A 22705-nucleotide genomic window follows, 5' to 3' on the forward strand; every position below is an offset into this window, starting at 1 on the left:
TAATTGATTAAAAGACAACATTGTGTGAGTTTAAAATTAAACTGTCTGAAAGGCTTTCACAGTTCTAGTAGTGATTTTGAATATCACTCGTCTAACCTCTATTGTTTTCAGCAATTTGGGCTTGAAATGCTTGATGATCTTGTCTAACAGCAACATATAATAAACTGTTATTGCTATAGTCTAGGGTACTTGGCTTTTTAGTCCATGACATTTTTCAATTGATTGCCACAGGAAAACAGTATCCTCTGATGGTGTATTTAATTAGGGTTAGAAGTAAAGAAAAAGTTAAAATAAATTTTTGTTTCCCCAAGCACTGGTATAGTTTTCATGGCTTTGCTTGTGTGTGTAGAATGTTTTTGTTGTTTTGTTGTATAAAATATTGCAAATGAGTCAATTCCTTTTGTTATTTTTGTCCTTTGTGTATTCTGAAGGAACTGTTTGAGTGGTCATAAGACAAAGAATAGAAAAATGGAAAATATTCAAGTCATGTCAGTAACTCATAGTAAAGGTTATTACACAGCTATTCAAATAAGTGCATTAAAACACATTTAATGTAAATATATTTGGATGAGAGATGCACATGAATGGGTTGGGGTAGTAAGTTCAATAGTGTACTCGCTGTACTTTTGATTTTCTTATATAAGAATTATACAAAACTTTTCAGGTATAGAAACAATTACTACATTTTTAAAAGAAGAGATACGAGAGCTCCTTTTGCTCACCAAGGCTTGAGGAATTTTGTTTCATAGAAGCATTCTTTGAATTAATATGCTACTTCAGGAATTGACACCTCTCTTAACATTTAGTACATCTTCTTTTACAAAAAGGTTTGATTTGCCTTGCCATTTATTACTGATAGTTTCTTCTTATTATTTTTTCTTAGTGATTTTGATTACAATTTAATGTGTGGCACTCACCAACTCTTGAATTTCAATTCCTTGAATATTTTTAGTACTTCCATTATTATTTATATACAATGAACTGAAATACCACTGAAATACTACATTTACATACTCTTTAAGCTTTCCTTTGCCATGAGCATGTAATTAATTTTCTACTTATAAATATCGAATGTGACTTTTTCATTTACCTCTAAAGCATGATGCAGAAGCCAGTAAAAATCAGATACTTTTTGTTTTCCGTTTCTTGTGGTGAGCCATGTTTTTTACACTTTCCTGCGTTATTATGAAACTTTTTTTTTTTTTTTGTGCTGCTGAATAGGACGGATATGAAAAGAAGTTTTATCCTACCAACCTTAGAAACTAACTACAGAAACAGATACTGTAGGTTATTAATATCCATAGAATTTCTTCCTGTTCCGAGAAACATCATCTCTGAGTCAGCTGCATTATCTCAGAGAATGTCCTTTGAAAATATGAATGATGATTTTAAACTATGACAAATGGTGAAGAACCATTTTTGAATCAAACTTCGAGTTCTCTGAATTTTGGTTGGTTTTACAGCTTTGCAGTTGGGGGTTCTTTTCCCATTTTCTTCCCTCTCTGCTGGACTGTAGCAGCTGGGCAGCAGCCTTCTTGCCTTGCTGCCTGACTCCTCCATTCATCATCCCATGCACATTGACTCTGAATTGTGGAACTTGGAGGTTTTGTACAACCATGGCCTATATTCCAGAAGATTTTTATTTTGAATGAGACTAGAGAAAATAAGCTGATCCTTTGAGAAACACTAGGTACAAGTAGGATTTGGAATAGGCTGTGGGGATCTGCCTCGAGCAGGGGTTGGTCTGCTGCTGTCTTTTTTTTGCTGGCCAGGCTGGGTGGTGATATGATAGCACTGCTGGCTGGGACTCAGGGGAGGGACGGGAGGCTGGGAGTCAGAGGACTTGGAGGGGAGCTCAGCAGCTGGGCTGTGCAGTCACGAGTCACTTGGTGGCAGGGAGGGATGACCACTGAGATGTAGAGCTGTCAGGGACAGCAGCAGGAGGGCACAGTGTCTAAGCTGCAGTATCTTTCCACTATGTAAGCAGACCATGTGTCCCATCCTTTCTGAGGCCTGGCCATTTCTCTGTGTAAAGAACAGTAATTATGGTTTGGCAGCCCATGTCACGGTGTGTTATGTATGCAAAGGCTTTTCTTTAATGATCTTCATTAAGCAGTGCATTCCTATAATGTTCATCTAATTGCTTCACAAACTTTAACGAGCAAATTTGAAGCATTTTTTTTCAAGGTCACAATCTTATTTCTGTTTTGTATCTAGAGAGAAGACACATTAATTCCAGCATCTACTTATTCTGAAGAGCCAAAATGAATGATTTGGGCAACATGCATCTGTTTCAGCCACAGCTCTGAACTGAGGACAGTGGCTGGGAAGCTTGTTGCAGTCAAAATCAATGCATGCATTCATATGGTTTCTTTTCTGGTGGTGATGGTGTTGGAACTTTTATTAAAACCTATAAAAAAAGGAAAACCTTGTGTAAGAAAGCATTGAGATTAGGAAGTCAGTTATTTGAAAGCTAAAACACCCTAGAATTCTGTGTATATGGTGCAATGTAGTATTTAAAGACCAAGAGCAAAATTCTATTTTTCCTAAGATCACGGCTGTATTCATCACTGGATGGCTGATAGTCAGGGAAAAAAACCTCAGTTTTCTTGATGTGAGACACCACTTTGTTCCTGAAGGCAGAGCTAAGTAAGTAAATGTAGGGCAGGAAGAGAGAGGATAGTTTTATGAATAAAATGGAAATAGTTTTGGTACTTACTTGGCTTTTGGCAAGCTTGAACATTTTTCTTAAATCAGAAATTCTGTTAATAGTCTAAGTGTCTTGTGTACAACTATTTGGGAATACCCAGCTTAAAACAGGTCTGTGATCTCAAAATTGAAGTGATGAAGATTTGTGTCCAGAACGCTGAGTATGCAATACAGAGAAAGTCCACAAGTGTGCTCTAAATACAGAAAGCATTACAGTATGTTAAATTCTTGAAAGGATCAGACCAGAATCCTCTCAGATTAGATTGCTCATTAACTAATGGACTCATCTGGAATTTATATTCCAGCTATCAGATGAGAATAACAGCAGCAGCTTCCCTCACAAGCTTCTTCTGAAAACACGCTCATTTAATACAGAAAAACTATCCGATGTTGCAGTGACTGTACAAAAAGTGCCACATCTGAAAGGAGAGGATGCATGGTGCAGAATATTTCTGTCATTTTAGGTTTATTGTTCAGCATTGTTCTTCTTACGAAGACCTTCTGTTTTCTACAATGAGATTTGTGTCCTCTGGAATTAAAGATTGCAGCATAGGTCCTACTTATAACAGGGCTGATTTCTGGACTTTCTAGTCTTGTTAGCATTTCAATTTTCAACCCTTGTTGTCTTTTATTTCATTATATTTTAGCAGTAGGATTTTTTTAATGTATGCTATTGGTCCTTATTTAGCTGCTTAAAGTAAAAGTCAGTATTTCAAAATCCTTCTGTGTGAGGAAATAACTTTAGTTCATTTTATTTGAGCGCATCTGGCAAGCCATTAGCAGCTGCTGCTCTAAAATTCTGTGAACTGAGTTAACATTAAGAAGGAGAAAGCTCAAATACCAGCTGTTTTTCAGCTTGTATGTGTAGAACCAAGTGTATATTTATTGTCACAGTATATAGGGACAGATCTGATCTAATCCATTCTACACCAGTGACAGTGCTGTAGGATACTTTTGTGTTCGATGCTGATGTAACAGACACTAGACTTATATTCTTTAACTTTCAGAATGGAATAAAGTAATTTCTCTGTGAAATATTTTCTTTAATATGTCTAGACATGGTATATTTGAAACAGAACTGTTTCTAATAACTGCTTAACATCTCATTGAGACTTTTTCACTGCATAAAGTTTCCACACTGCTGGATTTATATCCAGTCATACACCTTTGGATTCCACCCGTCCAACTACTAGAATTTGAATCTCAGTGCACTTAGTGAAGGCAATCATCCACTCTTTTATTTTAGTCCCAATCATTTAAAATTACAGATATTGCTTCAGCTCCATGACTTACGTAGACTTACGAAAAAAGGGGGGATCTAATTAAAAACTGTGTGCATATAAACTTTCTTTCTAGTATATGCAATGCAGAGTGTATCAGACTTAGCTTCTGATTACCTACAACGTGGACTACAGAAAGCAGAAGACTGTAAGTGTTTAGAAATCAGATAGTAATTTCCAGTGGGAAATACACACATTTTATCTGTGCCAGTTGCATAAGCAGTTTCTAGAGTTTCTTTTAACAAAATAAGAAATTTATGTTGCCACCTTGGAAAAGACATTAATATTATTTTAATACCCACAAATAAATCACAGACCATCCACAAATTGAATTCTTGGAATCATAAACCCATTGCATTTATGCAAATACGTTAAATAATCAGTAAAGTGACAGATGATGCTTGAAGCATAATCTAGGTCTGTATCATGAGTAGATAATAATATTAAGTTCTTATTTAGGAAGTCCTAGAAAAATGTTGTATGTTGTAATGCAAACTGCATCTGTCTGTCACATTCAGAGTATCTGTCAGCTGGACTTAATTTTGTACATTTTTTAAAATTGCTTTTTATAAGATTGCTCCTTTGTTCTGTTTCACCATCTTTTCTGTTTTGTGTTTTGTTTTCTTCTTTTCAAGACAAAATATCACAATTTTGGGATGTACTGTACCTTTTTACCTCATAGCTCGTATTTGCATTTAAATTTTATATATATATATATATATATATATATATTTGAATATGGTTCAGGCAGGTAACCTTCCTTGTATATATAATGATATACTTTGGAAAAAGAATATTTGAATTAAATGCTCTTGGTGAGTGGTGTAGATACTGTCAGTGGGATTTGTGGATGTTCCCCCAGGGAAAGATGATGCTTCTCACAAGTTCAGTGCTCAGATGCCACGTAGGTGCGCTTGGACTGGATCCATATCTGAGCAGCAGCAAGCAGGTACACAGAGCACTTTGGGTACGTAGTGCCACTCTTTGATATACTATGCTTTCTGGTGAATCCATGAGACTCCAACAAACTCTTCCATCTGGAAATGGTCTGAAACACTCCCCTGTAAATTCATGCAGCTGCTGAAAGTAGGATCCCTTTTCTCTCATTTTTAAAGACGGTGCGGTCTGGCTTGTTTTCCCTGCACTGTTTCTCTTACAATGGACTGCTCCAAATGCTCTCATACTGTGCAGTGAAGCATAAGTATTTTGCAAATGGTACTGGCCCGTGTGCTGAGTGAGGAAGCAGAGGTCTTCCTGTATAATCCGATTTCAATCAACTCACTCTAATCACTACTGATAGTTGCAAAATTTAGCCTGGATCTGCTCTGGTAATCTAGATTGACAGGAGGTAAAAGTAAAAGGACAGAAGGGCAGAGGAACAAAGAGAAACAAGCAGGAACAGTGATCTTCTGCCTTTGCTTGCCGTTCTGGTACGCGCGTCCGTGCCAGCGGTGAGCCCAGCGCTGCAGGAGGGTGCTCCGAGAACAGGTGCCCTCTGTGGGGCTGGAGTGGCAGCCGCCACGCCACGGGCACGGATGGTGCAACAGGTACCTGCCCGAGCTGTTGGCATGCATTATTTATTGACATCGAGATCCTAATTCTCTTTATTACTCTAAAGATCCTGGGGTCGTGAAATATTCAGGCATAGCAGCAGTTAAACAGTGCAGCCAGCAGCTGTGTGTGTCTTTGACATCCTCTGAAGGCGAGTGGCTTCCAGTGCTGGGCTTCATTCTCCTACGAGCTCAATGCTTGGCTGGAAGCTTGGAGGATAACTGGACTCTGCATTTTCTCACTGGGCTGGTGAAGTGTGTGTGGGAGTAAGTCCCTTGGACTTTTGGTTTTAACTTTTCAAAGGGAAGAGCCAACTTTGGATTTCATGGATATACAGAAATACAGGCAGCTGCTGCTGAAGACAGGTATGTCTCGGTTTGACTGGATTATACATCGGGAAGAAAAATGACTTTTTTTATTGTTACCTGACCACATGCTCTGTGTGCCTGTGTCAGCCAGGCTGAGGAACTCTACACCCTAGGGTAACCACGGCACCTGGACTACCCCTCCATCTGACTTTCCATGCTGGTGGGGCTGCTGTTGGTTGTTTCAGCCTTGCATGTTGCCATGCTAAAAACACCCAAGGCTAAAAATGTGTCCTGGGTAAGTACAGAAGCATGAACAAAGTTTCTATAAGTGTGGATTTTTCAGGTATATATGAATATGCTTTTCTCTATATATGTGGAAGTATAAACTTAGACAGACTGAGGTATAAGGTAGATTAAAAGATTATAAATCATTAAGATCGTAATTATTTAAAATATTTCTAAGAATTAAGAAAAAAAGACTATTTTGAACACTGGTAATTTGAAGGAACTGTACTAGGAAATGTTACGACAGACTTTCAACTTACTTGTTTCTTATATATACTTTCCATCTGTGCTAGTAAAGCATTTGTGCTACATACTTTTATATCAATTGAAAAATTTTTGTGGATTTTTGGATGCAGACTTAAGGCTTAAAGAGTAAGGTTTAAAGATTTTCATGGGATTAATGAATAACTGTAGTTTAATTTCTATTTTTTTATACTTCAGTGGTTTGATACTATAGGTGTTCTTCTATGTAGTTTGATTCACATCTTCAAACACTATTTATAAAGTCCCAGGAGTTGTTTCGGTACATTGTTAATAAGTTGTAATACACAGTGGGATGAGGGAGTCCACATTCGGTGTCTTTTCTGTTGACTTTCTTCTTTTTAAGTAAGGAAATACATTTTTATTTTGTCCTTATCCATTATTTCTGTATCAGAAACTAGGATTCCTGTTGGAGAATAAAGTAAGCCATGAAATACAATTCCTGACTAAGAAACAGTGCCCTTTGCTTACCCCCATCATGGATGATTATACAACTCTACCAGTGCACAGCCTGCTCTACCGAATAAGCACAGTATCATCAAATTGCAGGTCTACACAGAGTCCTGGAAATGCTGGCAAGTGCTCAGTACATAGCTTTAGGGCTTCTTTAGTGACCTCACTGAGTCCCAAATATTGCCCCAAGTGTTCCTCATAACTGCATTACCTTGTCTACAGTGCCAGGGTTTTCAGCAGTAAAGGATGCCACTGCCAGCTCTGAGGTTCAGATCCCTTCCCTTCCCTTCCCTTCCCTTCCCTTCCCTTCCTCCCTTCCTTCCCCTTCTCCTTCCCCTTCCCTTCCTTCCCCTTCCCTTCCCTCCCTTCCCTCCCTTCCCTCCCTTCCCTTCCCTTCCTCCTTCCCTTCCCTTCCCTTCCCTTCCCTTCCCTTCCTTCCCTTCCCCTTCCTTCCCTCCCTTTCCTTCCCTTCCCTTCCCTTCCCTTCCCTGCTGTGAAAATGCATTAAGTTTCAGATTACTTAGAAATTTAAGTGTGTTCATGAAGCAGGCTATGATATGAGCCTAGTTGAGAGATGTTTGTATCCCCCAATTTATGTACTGAGGGACAAACTGCTCACATACACAGTGTCTCTTCTTGGAAGTAGAAATCTCATATGTCTGCAGATATGATGGGTTACAAGTTTGGCTATTTAAATATAAGGTATATGTATGTATTCAAATACCTATTTCTGGTGATTATGTTGGAGAATGTGGAAATATTTACTCTTACCAATAGTTTTGCATTGTGGAATAGTCACCAAGGATAAAACAAATAAGTCCTTTCTTGCTCTCCATCCTTTCATTACCAATTTGCATAAAAAAAGGAAATAGATACATGCTGTCATGAAAATGGTAAATTTTGGTAATCGTTTCAACTGGATGATTGATACAGAGTTTATCTATCATAGCATGGCCCTACGTTGTGGACATTAATGACCTTTAGTTGTTTCATTAAACCCATAGTTGCACATGTGAAATGTATAAACTATAAACTGATTTGAAAACTCCAGTTCAAAAATGACAACTTACATGATTGCAACTGTGTGCTATATAAAGAAATAGATGCTGCATCCAAACCATTGTAGCATCTGGGATTACTTCTACTTCATATGCAATTTTTTCCATTGAATAAAAACCACAAAATTTCTGCAAAAACTATCTGTAAGGATTTCTGACTTAATTTTTAACTAAGTGTATTCTATTAGTAATTTACATTTGTAACTGGATAGTTGTTTGAGCTAAATGAAGAAATTAATGGCTATAAAACGATGGAGATAGTTTTATCTGTCTTGCATTCATCTCTTTCCCTTTGGTTTTCTTGGGGGGTGTGTGTTTAATCACTTCATCTGTCTTTGGCAATATAATATAAAAGTTATTCACTATTAAGTGATGGCAGGTGTCATTTCCTTAGTAAGTACAATTTGTGACTAGTACTTTAATTGAGAAAAAGGATACCTATTGCTCTGAGGATGCTTAAAACAGATAAGAATAGTGATTTTTTTTTTCTTTTTTTAATGCTTTAGTGTTTTGAAAATCTGACATGCCCTACAGTGAAGTACAAGGGCACTTTAAAGAATCAGATACCTGCTCAAAGTATCACTTGTTTTAAATCCCAACAAGTGAAGATTAACTGGAATTTATCGAAAATCTGGATTTTGACTCCAGAAGTTTTACCTGTCTGGGGATTCAATCTTGATCTTTGTGGATATGCAATGAAAATACAAGGGTCCCAGGCTGAATCACAAAGATAAAAGTGCATGAGCAAGGTGCTTTGACATTTTCTGAAATTTAATTTTCACCTGCTTAAAACTTAAGATTTTGGCCACTTTTTGGCAATTACTTTGCTGAATCACAGTGTTTTCTAAATCTTTGCTGTTCTGTAATTGAAGTTGGCATTTGATCCTTGTATCTTTAGCATATAATGTTCTTAAGGACAGAAACCATGCTATGCTGGTGGATTTTTTTACAAAAAAACCTGCTGCCTGCATAATTTATAGTTCCTCTTCAAGGCTTCAAGGTGTCTACCTGAGTGCCTTCCCCTGTGGAAAAGAAAACCCAAACCTGCTACAGTCCTTAAAAACTAGGCAGCTTCTATGACCTTTGCTAACATTTTGCACCAGTGTGTCTGACAGACCCTGACTGCTGCAAGAACCCTCACCTCAGAAATTGCAAGGCTTAGAAGTTAATATCTAATGTCTTTCAAGAGTTGAGGAGTTGTCAGCTTTTCAGTGGGTTGTTTCTTTCCCAGAAGTGCTTCGGATACCATTTGATAGATCTCCATGTCTTCAATACAGGTTCTGTGAATATCAGCCTTGGTCTTGTGCTTGTGATTGTGAGGAAAGCATTGGTCACGGCTACATGTGGTGTCTGGCTATTTAAAGGCTTTAAATGGTCTTCTAGCAGCTGTGGGGACTTTAGTTTAAAATTAGGTAGAGAATATTTTAACTTTTCTCTCTCTAATGGCTGTTGGTGCTGTCACATGTGAATATTTTAGAAAATTACTGGGAAGAACTGAGGCTGACCTAGACAAGATGACTGTAAAATCTGTTTGTCATCTGGTGCCTTGGGGTTTTTTGTATTTGATTTGCAATATGAATTCATTTAATTATCCTTGATGGAATAATTTTGTTAAATTGACTCCTATTGACACAAATTTAATTTTCATTGTCTAATATAAGCAATTCGATTGTTTGCTACTTTATGTAACAGAGCTACCTTTGAGCTCTGTGACAATTGTAGGTAGGACCTAAACCTGTGGAAAAGGCAGTAGGTCACAATAAATGCAACTATGGGACATTATCTTTAAACCATGTTTTTGACCTAAGCAGAAGATGGCTGTGAGAATTGAAAATACAGGAACTTGGAAATTTGAAATACCATAGCATCTTCAAAATACAGTTCTATGCATGTTAATGAAGGATGTCTCCTCTATAGTTTCTGTAAACAACTTGGCTAGTCTGTTATACCCTTATATAGAGGAGCAAGCACCTTCCAGTATTCTGTAAAAGACATTTAATTGTGTACCTGATGTAATTTTCAAGGGCAGCATCATTTTAGTGTTCTAAGTACAGCCATTTTTACCTATCCAAGCATCCTCTGGCCTTTGGAACCATACGAGCCCTGCTGGAGGGCTGCAAACCTTGACTCTGCGCCAAGGCAACCTACTGAGCAGAAAGGTCATTGAGCCACAAATACCCAAATAAATTCTAGCTCTTTAGCTGAAAGCTGTAGAGCTGCCTGCCATGCTCTGCTGTCAGTAGTTAATTTGTGGTACCCATTGCAAAAAAAGAGCAAAGTCTGTGGTGCTCTTTGGTAGAGTAACTCTTCTTCCCTGAAACACAGGTTTGGGGTGGGTAGGAAGTTTGCTGCATTGTTGTTACTGTAAGTAGGATGCTTGTGAGTGCACACATAGTATGTTTCTGCTTTTATTAATATTTAAATTGAGTTGTCAGTGTTGGTATTAAAGAGATACATCTTCTTTATTGCACAGTATCTTTTATCTCTGTCTTCTTAATAATGCTCTGTTGAACAGCTTGTATCACTCAGATTCAAAGGAGTGGAGTTTACAGAGGAGGAAGACTGACTTTTATGTAATTAATGGAATTGTAATTCCTGATGAATTCCCTCAGCTAATAAAAAGGATTGATATTTCTATCTCACTTTATTACTCAAGAACTGACATGATACATGTGGTGTTATAATGGTACAGGAAGTTAATGAAAAAAGAAGAAAAATAGAATGTAAATAGTGAAATATGCTTGAAATATCACCTAACGGGAAAAAATAGAGTGTTATGTAGTCAAATAAAAAGGGAGAGCGGGGGATAAAAATTCTGAGGGAGAAGAGATAAATAAAAATACAAAGTAGAGCTTTGAATCTTAAGATAGGCGATATTATTAGAAAGGAAGGGTTAAACAAATACAGAAGTACAAAGAGGGGGACACTTAATGTGTCTAAATTAAGAGCTCTATTTTTGTACACTTGGGATCAACTTGAAAATAGGAAATAAAACAAGTAGTTTGAAGGACAAGACAGTGGAAGAAGCTTGGAAATAATAGGGAAGTTATCTGAGGATGATTTCATGTTTACCCTGAAATGTGAAAGATAATGGTAATACAAATGAAATTTGATGTGCTTCTAACAGAGGGCAAAAGGCTCCCTCGGATGAGTTCTCTTCACTTGAGGTTCTTGAGGCACATGGATGAGAGGAAGACTTGGAGAGAAGTACCTGCTGTTCACAGGCGTGCTATTACTATTACTCTGCTGTGGGTTAGTATCGATCCTGTGAAGAGACTGCAAAAGTGCAGGAAATATTGAAGGTGCACGCGTCATCTGTCTGTGAAACACTAATGAAACTATTGCTCATTTCATAGCATGGTTTTAAAATGTTACTGAAGGAGGGTAAGCTAGGGTTTGATGGAAGGTCTATGGAGAGAGCTCCTGACTGCAGCTGTATCCCTCTGGGCTTAAAGGGTTATCCAAGCCATAATTGCAGGAGTATGTGGCATAAAAGACAAGCAATTTCTCAACTCTGGCTTGCATGGAAGACTTTCATCCTTTGATAAATCACGGGTCTTGGCATTTAAAGAGTGACACAGCTGAAACAGCTGTAGGTGCATTTTGTCTGAAGTGCACCATTATTGGTGAAAAAGAGAAAAAAAAATATTGTATGTTACATTGCTTATGAAGTTATGTTTTTTTTCAGTAAATTGTTGGGCTGCTGTTTTGGTTCTGTCTTGTCCTGGTCTAGCATGTGCTAATACGATACAATACTCACTCTGTCAACTAATCATTCACTGAAATGACATTGTAATTTGCTTTCTTTCTGGTTGTTTTCAAGTCCTTAGTTTCTAGTGGAGACAGCTCTCAGCATTCCTGAGTAATAGAGCAAGCTTCCTCAGCAAACTTCTGATGACAGGATTGGCTCTCTCTGCTGGCAGCACAGGTTTTTTTTCTATTAATAGAGGCAGGTCTGGGTTGTCTCCATCCTTCAGAGGCAAACCTTTTGTGAAAGCACCTGCGGCTCCAGGATTGTCTTCTTTTGGCTGCATGGGGCTCTAGTGGTGTCCTGCAGAAAGTTCAAGGGACTCAAAGCACTAGAAAAGAAAAGGCAAAAAGCTTAGCTACATATTATCCGTTCCTCTGTTTTTCCTTGTACTTACTTATCAGTGTAATTCCCACTGATTTTGGTTGGAGCTACATTCATAATCTGATTAGCAGAAAGGTCATCAGGGCATGCAGAACTTCAAGTAGTCTGCTGTAAGGTAGAGGGCTTGCTTCCCTTGACATTTCTGAAAGTTTTCCCTTGAATCAGGGGACCCAGGATCCTGCCACATCCCCAGAGCAGCCGGGCTGTGCCAGCGAGTGGAGCTGCATGGATGGCACTTTCTGCGGGAAGTTGTGGCCTGTGCGCACAAGGTTGGGATTGCACTCAGGCTGCTCATCCAGCAGAGTCACTGCCAGTCTGGGCTGGATGGGGGTGATGCATCCTATCAATAACACTGCTTGACTCAGCCTGCACGATCTCTGATTTTTAGCAGTCAAGTTTGAGAAATAAATTAGTGGTGCATTCCAGATTGGAATCTCTCATTAATTTTAGCAGTTCTGTACAGCGTGCTGACGTCGTGACTACCAGGCAGCAGTTTTAAAGAGTCTTGAGGGCGATTTGTGTTAAAGCTGGAAAGTTGTTGCTGACTGACTTCATACAGTAAGGAGAAGTTAACTTTCCCAGAGTACTTTTTTGTTAATACATGAAGTCACACCAAAGTGAAATAGAAATACAGGTTTTTTAACTTTTAGTAGAAATATATGCTAAGTGCCTTAAAAAATGCCTTAAACATTAAAAAACTGCAGCAGATACCTTAAACACAGTTCTTACTGCAGCAGTGTTACCTTTTTACAGAATTCTTTTACTTTAGACAAAATATAGATAAAACTATACTGTTCACATTTTTTAGATAGAGTGTTCACCTAAACAATAAGAGTTGATAGAAACTATAAATGCAAATCTGTGTAATACCTATGTAACTCTTGTGTAATGCATGCACATTAAATTTAAATGCATGCACAAGCATTTACCACAGATGTCTAATCGCTGCTTCTAATTTCTATGGACTTTTTGTAACCTCACAGGTATAATGGGGAGGGCAAGAGGAATATGTTTCCCACTTTTTAAGATGTAAAAGTTAGGGTGAGGTTTTTTCCACTATCAAGAGTTAATAAAAAAGCAGAAGTTAACAGTTGACCCAGTCACAACTGATTTGAGCTGCCTTGAAATGTCTTGAAATTTTTAGAAACTTTCAGTTTTTCTGGGTCAGAGGAGAGTATTGGAGAAAATACAAACCTTAGTTTGAAGGTAATGTTGTCTGAGATGAAATAGAAGGTGAAATTACAGATGCATCTGTGGACAAAAGGAAGTTGAGCCTGTTTTTCTCAGAAATACTTGTACTGGCCTTGGACATTAAAATCTGAATACAGGAATGCCATCTGTATACTCCAGTGGTTTAATTATTTCTACTGTCATTTCATTTTTAGTTTTCTAAGGTTTTTGCCCCTACTAAAATTTGAGGTGCTTTCAATATAAATTTGTAATGTAATTTTCCTATATTTGAATTGCAAAGATTAAAACTGACTGGGGTTGCAATTTATGCCAAATTGTCAGATATATCTCACATTTCCAGAGGCATAAATGGGCTCAGAGTGAATAAAGTGTAAATGGTTTATTTTTCCAGTGATGCATGACAAATTTAAACACGTAACTGCATAAGCATTTATGAATTCTTTGCTCAAAACATTAGTGCATTAATTGAAAGATTATTCTTAAAATTATGGCAGCCAAGGGAAAAAGAAAGATAATCAAAAGAATGGATATTGGACATTTAGGACTGAGAACATACTGCAACCTAGGAATTCTGTAAAAACTTAGGAAGATGGAGAAGTTTTAATCCTTTTGTATTTGCTTAATGTTAGAGCTGATAGGGATTTTTTTTTTTTTAATGCTGTATGTTAAGGCTGTATAATTTTCTGTTTGAATTCATCCTGCTCCCTTTCAAAAATACTTGTCCTCAGCACAGTTGCTACATTTCAGCTGGGATTCTGCTTGTTTATAGATCTTATAATGTCCTGTGGTTATTGTATCCCATGAAGTTATACTGTTCTTCAAGTAACATGTGATGCTGAATGAAAATTATGCATACAATGAAAAAGGCTCACAAGAAATGTTCAAGAAATGTGCCCATATTTTAGTCATAAAGTTATGGATACGGTTGATCAGAATCTCATGGAAATTTAGTCATTATATGCTCAAAGTATTCTGTATCTGTTTGTTTCTTCCTGTGTATACTTACTCATAGGAGAATATTTTTATCTAATCATTAACTATTTTATACTGAGTTCATAGGAGATATTGATAACATTGAAAGTCTTCTTAAGTTCTGTTTTTACAAGACAGCCTGTTCTTGGAGGAAACTACAGACATGATTTCCTATGTGGAAATTGGTTTTGAGCATTTAGAAGCAATTTGAATGTAATACTGTGCAGAAAACTAAACCAAATAAACCATGCATTTTTATTATTTATTATGGTAGAAAAGGCTGTCATAAAAATTACCACATTAAAAAAAAGAAGCAGCAGCGCAGTTAACATAGTTTCTCTGGATGATCATCAGCTGTCAGTAAGCTGTGTCAGTAAGATGTCTTCTTTAGAATAAAAATAGCATCAACACTTGTTGACACAAAATATAACAGTTGATTACTAGACTAGATAAATCTGGGAAAAGATATGTAAAGGTGTGTCACACACGGGGAAAAAAAAAGTACAAATAAAAAGTTACTTATGTGGAAGTGTATGCTACAGTCCCAAGATACACATTGGCAGTGAAAATCTCTCTTTTCTATTATACATGATTTATAAATGCTTTCTGTCACAAGTGAAAACATCGTGGAAATGAGAGAAGAAATTCAAAGGACATTAGGAAGTGAAGATAATTTAACCTGAAAAACAGGAAAGAAGTAAATAGAGCTGTAAAAGCTCCAGATTTCAAGAACTTAAACGTCCAGACCGCTCCCTAGAGCCTGTCAGTGAGGCCTGCTCTGCAGAGGCTTAAGGGATGGCCTTTATGTTTGACTTCCCAATCTGCTTCCTAATGTCTTTCAATTCATGTTGGCTTTGGTGAATAAGTAGCTGGGTACAGTGTATTGAATTCTTGCCCTATTTCCGGGCTGAATGCTGTTTCCACATTTCAACATGTCTTTGGCTTTTCTTCTTGGAAAATCCCACTCTCTGAGATTTCTCCCATGTTATAGAACCTGGTTCTTGAATGGAAAATATTTGTATTCAATTTATTAAGTAAATTAAATTTGATAAACTTCAACAGACATTTTGATACTTTCTGTAATAATATCTTGTTGTCTTCAGAATTTTTAGAAAATAGTAGGAATTTCTTTGCAAACAACACCTCAGTTTTTAGTATTCAGCATTTCAAACCAGTACCATGTTCTTCATGCGGGAATTATTTTATTGCAGGGCTCATCTGTGTTTAATACTTGCAGGTTTTACTGTCTTGTGGTCTTTTTCTTCCATTGGATTAACTGCTGTGGCAAAGAGTAACTTGTACTTTTTGATATGACTTCTATTGAGTCTTCCAGTAATTTTGAGGTTGTATTGTCTGATTTCCCTCTATATCTACACCATGTTAAATAAGGAGGGGAGCTGGACCTGTTCAGCCTCGAGAAGAGACAATTGAGAGGAGACGTAATCTCTCTCAGTATCTGAAGGAAGGGTGCCAAGAGGATGGACCAGGCTCTTCTCGGGGATGCCAAGCGGTAGGACAAGAGACAATGGGCAGAAATTGTTGCACAGGAAGTTCTACCTGAATTATGGAGAAGAACTTCTTTACCATGAGGGTGACTGAGCACTGGAACAAGTTGACCAGAGACAGAATGGAGTCTCGCTCACTAGAGATATTCAAGGACCATCTGGATACCTGTGCCATGTGCTCTGGGATGGCCCTCCTTGAGCAGGGAGGTTGGATCAGATGACCCACTGTGGTCCCTTCCAACCTCACCCGTGTGCTTCTATGGGAGACATAAAGCACTGCTTAGTCTACTCGGTACTCCTATTGTGAATAAGAATAATATTTTTATTAAGTAACATTAAATGTCACTTCTTAAGATAAGACTAGTAAGCAATTTGAGATAGATGCATTCAAAGAACATAATCTCCTTAAGACTTAGAGGAAGCTTTCATAAAAAAAAAAAAAAAGGCCTATAACTATGTTGGGTTGAGTGCACTAATATGCAAGATATTATTTTACAGATTTGTTCATAGCTGCACTTCTGAATGTGATTCCATGTTGTTAAACTCCTAGTACCAAATGTTCTTACTCTTTCTTTATCTGAAAAGGGCCATTCAGATGTCCTTGAAGTTAAAAGTTCCTCCCTAAAGATGCAAGAATGTCTAAAGACATCAGAAAAAAAGCAGAATGAAATCCCAAAAGCACAAAGGGAACAGGGAAAACAAAGTACTGTTATCCCAGCTGCTGATACCTACTTCTTTATTTATTTCATATTGGAAGGCATGAATCAGATACGACATCTTCTGAGAAACTGTTTACTCTTTATAAACCATCATCTCAATCTAGTCCTAGACCTCCTCTTGTCTGTTGGTGAAATGGGATGTGCTGGAATGCTTCATCATAATTATTGCCTTTATTAGTTGTAAGAAATTAGAACAACAGTTAATACGGTCCTCTGTGATTCAGATGATGAATATGAAGCAGAAGCACCATTGTATAACACTCTAATTCAAGAACCCATTTTTTCTCCTCACAAAAACTTTGATTTGCAGACTTTGAAGTTGCTCATATTCCATACCTTGTTTCTCACAGAGCACACAACTAATTTTTTGGTTCTGTTTCATTTATCAGTTGGAAAAGAGTGCAGCATTTCTTGTAATTTTTATCATACTTTCTATTGTACAGAAATTGAGATTGGATTTAATGTCTTGATCTCTTTCTAAACACTGACAAAACAGGAATTTGCAAGTATTTAGTGTGAATACATGCATGGAATACTGTGCTTGGAAGACATTAATGTAGTGATATTCTTTTGAGTCATTAACAACTGATAGAGAATAAAGCTAATGAGGCAAAATATAACTACGGAATAGATAATAATTTCCTTTTAAAAATTATATTTTTAGGAGCAGATTTTTTGTAGGAAGAAGAATCATTACCCATTGCCAACTATAGCAGATTTTTAATTCAGCAACTGATAAATTTTATTCTTTCATGGAAAACAATCAAAATATCTATTTTGAACAGTTAAAAAGTTTTAATGAATATTTATTGATGTAGTACTACGGTCTATTAATAGTTTCACTTAGGTAGCTTTAATTTTAAGAGTTTTGACAAATTTTTGTTGGTTTATTATAATTGTAAAATGCTTCTCAATATCACAGAAACTTGTGTTAGGAAATTTTTCCTATTGTAAACAGAAATTAAACAAGCTGTGTGCCAGCTATTTCATCTCTGACAGTTGGGCCCTTGCAAGGTCACTTACAAAGCTCATAAACTTAATTGAGTTCTCCTACAAGCTTTGATATGAAGAGTAAGTAGCAAAGTGTTGGATTGCCAGCTATTTTGAAGTGTTCCCAATACTTTGGCCAACAAAGCAGCAGGAGAGGGGACAGGGCAGAATGGGGATGTGCTTTTCAGTTCCTGGCAAAATGACACAGTAGTAGAGCAAAATCTATTAAATGACTTTCCAACTTTGTTCTGAACAAACTGTACTCTCCAGTATAGTTTCAAATGTCGTCAGCTCTGTCAAATGCTTAATATTGTCCTGTAAGGTTAAGTAATTTTCTCTGAATCCTTGTTTGAGGTCGGTAAATCTGTTCTGGTGTAACCTCTGTGTGCTGTGTAACTGCGAGACAATGCTAGGTATGGTTATACTATATTTGTGATGAGTAAAATAGCATCAGTCACACAACATATTCCTCCACTGTCACCAGATCAGGCATTTCAGTCTTTTCACCTGCATTAGGGATGACAGGGGATGTGGGCTGCACGACAAGGAATGTGGGCTGCGCAGTAACACATATATTATTGGCCTGTTCTCCTCTATCAGAAAATCTCATGTTACTAGTCAATCACCTCTGTACACTGTTGCACTGGAAGTCTTTTAAATGAATAAAAATGATGTCTCGCCTTTCCAAAACAAGTGGGAAGTTTATTTTATGTCAGCAAGTCTCGTGATGCAGCAGCAGCCCCCAAGGCTGCAGTCCCTGGGCCTGCAAAGTGAGTGGTGTGACTGGGCACTGCTGCTCTATGGGGTTTTGAAGGGATCCGTGTGGAGTGTTCAGCTGCTGTGCATGACTGGAGTGGGGTGGCTGCGAGGAGGGAGGTACTTCTCTGTCTGAAGCAAAGCCAGTCCCTGTTAATAGCTTAGCAGTGTTTAACTCAGCACCCTGATTTCTAAGCTGTCAGTGGAAGGACCCAGGTTTGGGGTTGCTTGATAAGCACCCCCAAACACCATCAGTCACTGCATCAATCTGCCAATGCTTATTAGCCCCTTTCCTTCAAAGTTCTTCCCCTTTCCCACTCAGATTCTCATCCAAAAAACAGCTGTCCCCCAATCACTTTTTTTCCCAGTTTGTCCTGATTTTGGTATGTCTGACAGTGTTGCCCAGGTAATATGGCCTTACACCACCCTACTGATAAGGTTACCTGCACACTGTGTACACACCTGTGCAGGTTTGGTGGGGGAGGGAGGAAAAGGGTTCATGTGCTGATGGGTAAATGAGGCACTGGTACCTCTCTAAACCTGAACTGCTGCTGGGACAACAATGTGCTAAGGGATCAGATCCCAGTAATGTAGGATCATTACTGATGCAGGTTTTAATTTCAACTATTTTTGTGGGTGACTTAAGCACTCGTGAAGAAACGGCCTTTGAATTGCAGCCTTTCCTGTACATTTCCCTTACCCTCTTGGTAAATTGGAAAGAGATTATTTTAAGAGATGTTTTGTAAGTGACCTCTTCCAAGAGACAAAGTTTCTGGTTTATTTTTCAAAGTACCTCCTTTGAAATGTGTTTAAAACTAAAATAAATCTTAAAATTGTGCACATTGCCTTCTTTAGAAAAAAAAAAATAAAAATCACTTAAGTGGAAATCTAAACCCCAGTTGGTCTAAACTACTGGAGTAATTTCTGCATATTTATGACTGGAATGGCACCAGACTAGCTCATGATGTAAATTAAGGATTTCTTTTCACTTACAGCCAGTGCTTTTAACTACTCCTTTGTATTTTTTCTGTAAGTTTATTGTTGCTAGGGGAAATACTTTGAATCCTGTGAGAAATGCGGTATGCTCCCACACTAATGGAACCTACTGTATTTTTGTACTATACAGTTTTCAAGGAAAAGGAACTCCTCATGCTGCAAGTAACATCACAAGTAATGAACACATTGGCTCTGGGAAATTATGTTCTCCTTGTGATGGTGTAAATTCTCTGTGGTAAATACAGCACTTTTAAGGAAAAGGAATTAAAAAGCCTTTTAGCAGTAACCCAGGCATTTCAGATTAGTTAATTATAATGTTGCGTGATGGTCTTTGAACTTAAGGTTGGGGCATTCACAACTTCTCTGGGAAACTTGTCCCAGTGCCTCATCAATCTCACAGTGAAGACTTTCTTCCTAATGTCTGATGTAAATCTCTCCTCCTTCAGTTTAAAACCATTCCCCTTGTCCTATCAGTGCATGTTCTTATAAAAAATTCTTCTCCAGCTTCCTTGTCAGCTCCCTTTAGATACTGGAAGGCTGCCCTGAGGTCTCCTTGGAGCCTTCTCCAGGCTGAACAGCCCCAACTCTCTGCTTGTCTTTGTAGGGTTGGTGTTCTCTGATCATCTTTGTGGTGTCCTCTGGACTCAGTCCGACAGGTCCATATCCTTATGCTGGGCACCCCAGAGCTGGATGCAGCACTCCAGGTGGGGTCTCACCAGGGCAGAGCAGAGGGGCAGAATCCCCTCCCTCACTGTGCCGCCCACACTGCTTTTCATGCAGCCCACAATTGGCTTTCTGCGCTGCAAGTGCACTGTGTCAGCTCGTCTTGAGCTTCTCATCCACCCACAACCCCAAATCCTTCTCCTCAGGGGTGCTCCCAGTCCATTTTCTGCCTAGCCTGTACCTTTGCTTGCAATTGCCTTGACCCAGGTGCATTTATCATTAACACAAGACTTATTGGAACTGTTAAAACTGTAGTTTAGGTTTAAATTTTCAAGACTTGCCAGACTGTAATTTGTAAAAATACGTAGATAATTCCTCAAGTCCATAATTAACTACTTAATACATACATTCTGATAGGATTTTTCTTGTGTGAATGTGCCTCCCAAAAAAGGAGCAGGTTGAAGAAAGCTATTCAAAACCATTGTGCTTCCAAAGCGTATGGTTCCTTTTATTTATGATATCAGCCATGGCTTGCATCAAGCAACACAAAAATCAGCCTAGTTAGATGTCCACTTTTTGTGGGGCTGTAATGTGCAAATTGACAGAGAATATGAAATCCAAAGAGAAAAAATTCCTCCCTAAAGACGCCAAGTAGTCAGTGTGTTAAAGAATGAGAAGAAGTAGAGTTTTATACCTCACTGATGCAGAAGACTGTTTGCTGACTGGTAAGTATAGGATTCCAAATGTAATGTTTCTGAACAGAAGAGAGAAAATTACCTACTTGTTGGATGAAGACAAACTGGGTTCTCAATTAAAAGTGTGCCTAGGCTGTTCTCTACTTAAGACAGGAGTAAAGGATTTTAGCAAAAAAAATAATGAACTTTTTGAAAATCTGAAGGTGGAACTAGCTGTGAAAACCTATCTTCCTTTCCAGCAGAAAACTACCTAGAAAGGAAAAAGGATTGCAGGGTAAAAACATAGAAAATAAAGTTGAATTTCAAAATAATACTGCAATAACAGTAATTATTGACAGGAAACTTATCTAGTAATTAAAGAAAAACGTTATACATTATTTACTATTTATTTTAAAGCCATCATCAATTTCTACTTGTACATTCATTTTCAGAGACACTGTGAAGCTACCGAGAAACACAGGTTTGTGTCACAATTTACTTAAAGAATGCATTCACTAAATGCTGTAGAATAGACATACCCGTGTAATATTTTGTGCTCAAAGTCTTCAGTTGCTTGCAGTAATTCATGATACCTTTGCTAGTCTGTGCTTAGGGTTATGCATCTTATTCTTTCATTAATATATTGTTTATCCTCTGAAGTGTGACTGTCTATCTGTTGCACAGAATGTAACAACTGTGGCTTCATCCAGACTCTCCTGAAAGAATTGGGGTCACATTTTCAAGTTATTTGTGGCACTTTCATCCTTTGCAAATCATGTTTTGGCACATTGTGTTCCTTAACAGTGCTGAACTTACTGGTCCAGTATTACTGTAGAACTTGTCTGTTCTGTGAGAGCTAAATGGGTGCAACTCCTCAGCACTGTTACTGCCAAACCCCGCTTTCTGTTTCTGAGGTTTTTAATTTTTTATTTGCATGTCTAAGAATTGCTTCACCAGTTTATAGCTGTAAATTAGGACAGTCAAATGCTTTTGTTTTCACAGAACAGGGAAAATGCTGCTTATTTATGGCATACAAGGAAGGATTTGGGACCATTTACTGCATCGCTCAGTTTCCCCCAGAGGATCTCCCCAGGCAGTCAGCCTCTCCCAGAGTTCTCAGGTTCCTGGGAGAAAATTTCTCCTTCATGGTGGCAAATCTGTGGTCAGACTGGGGGATCAGAACTTCAAATCTTACAATTTTGAAGATTTTTTTCCTTATTACCATGGGTCCCCTAACGTGGGCACTCATGACAAGATGTTGGTAAAGATCACCCATCTGTTGAACTTGACTTTTCCTTGGTCAGACATAACCTCCAGGCTGAGGAGCCCTTGAGGTTCATCCATTTGTGATTGTGAACTGGGGACTCTACGGAATGAGAGGAGGGGTGTGAGAAATACGTTCAGTGAGACCCATTTCCGGCGTTCCTCAGACATAAAGTCAGCATATTAAAAAGAGCTGTATTTTTAGCCAGGATTGCTTCCTAGCAACAGACCATTTACTGTACTGTGGGCTTAAAAAGTATTAAATAATTTTAGCTTTCCTACTTTAACCTCGGTGGATTACACTAATGCCTCCAGGCTCTTTTTCTGTGCTATGCTATTTGCCTTCCGGTACAGCAAACTACTGTCAAGGCCAGGCTGCTCTTAACTCACATGCTGTGAAACTTTTTTTAGCAAAAGGATGGTGACATAATTTCTGCTACCTTCCTTCTAAGTACTAAATAATAAATAATTAGAAGCTCAAGTGATTGCTATCCAAAAGCTGCCCAGATTTATACTTCCACAAGTTAAAAAAAAAAAAAAAATACTGATTATATTTCTGTTAAGATTATTATTTGAATTTTTAAAAATTAGTATTAACTAATTTCCTTCTAGTTCTAAATATTTAAGATGTATTACTCAATGATTTTCACGTTATGATTCAATTTTGACTTTTATAGTCACATTGCAGTATTTTTTGTAGAACTTACTGCAAAAGTGGTTTTGATTTTCAGCTGTGACCAATGTGCGTATTCTGCTGCAGGCAAATAATTAACCTCTCTGCTTGATCAGCTTATTGTCTAAATAAAGCCTGTATTGTTTAAAGAGGATACTTTGACTAAAGTATTTAAATGGTCTAGACCTGAGAGTGCAAGAAGGCAAAGGTCATGCAAGTCATTTTGTTGACTAAGTCTGAAGAAAATCATCTCCTCAGACAGCAAA

General features: G+C 37.9%; 1 protein-coding gene across 12 annotated transcripts in view; it reads left to right on the forward strand.

The window, feature by feature from the left end:
* Window positions 1-22705, forward strand: part of CACNB2 (calcium voltage-gated channel auxiliary subunit beta 2) — a 245920-nt gene that overhangs the window by 83878 nt on the left and 139337 nt on the right. Inside the window, exon 1 of one of the 12 annotated variants that reach the window (XM_039550032.1) lies at window positions 5367-6143. The exons of the other annotated variants lie outside the window; for them this stretch is intronic. Coding sequence (XP_039405966.1) covers window positions 6063-6143 — 81 coding nt within the window. The 5' untranslated portion in view covers window positions 5367-6062. Of the gene's footprint in view, window positions 1-5366; window positions 6144-22705 lie in introns of those variants that run through there. 12 annotated transcript variants of the gene reach the window in all.

The sequence above is a fragment of the Corvus cornix genome, chromosome 2 (assembly GCF_000738735.6).
Source record: "Corvus cornix cornix isolate S_Up_H32 chromosome 2, ASM73873v5, whole genome shotgun sequence".
Lineage (NCBI taxonomy): Eukaryota > Metazoa > Chordata > Aves > Passeriformes > Corvidae > Corvus > Corvus cornix.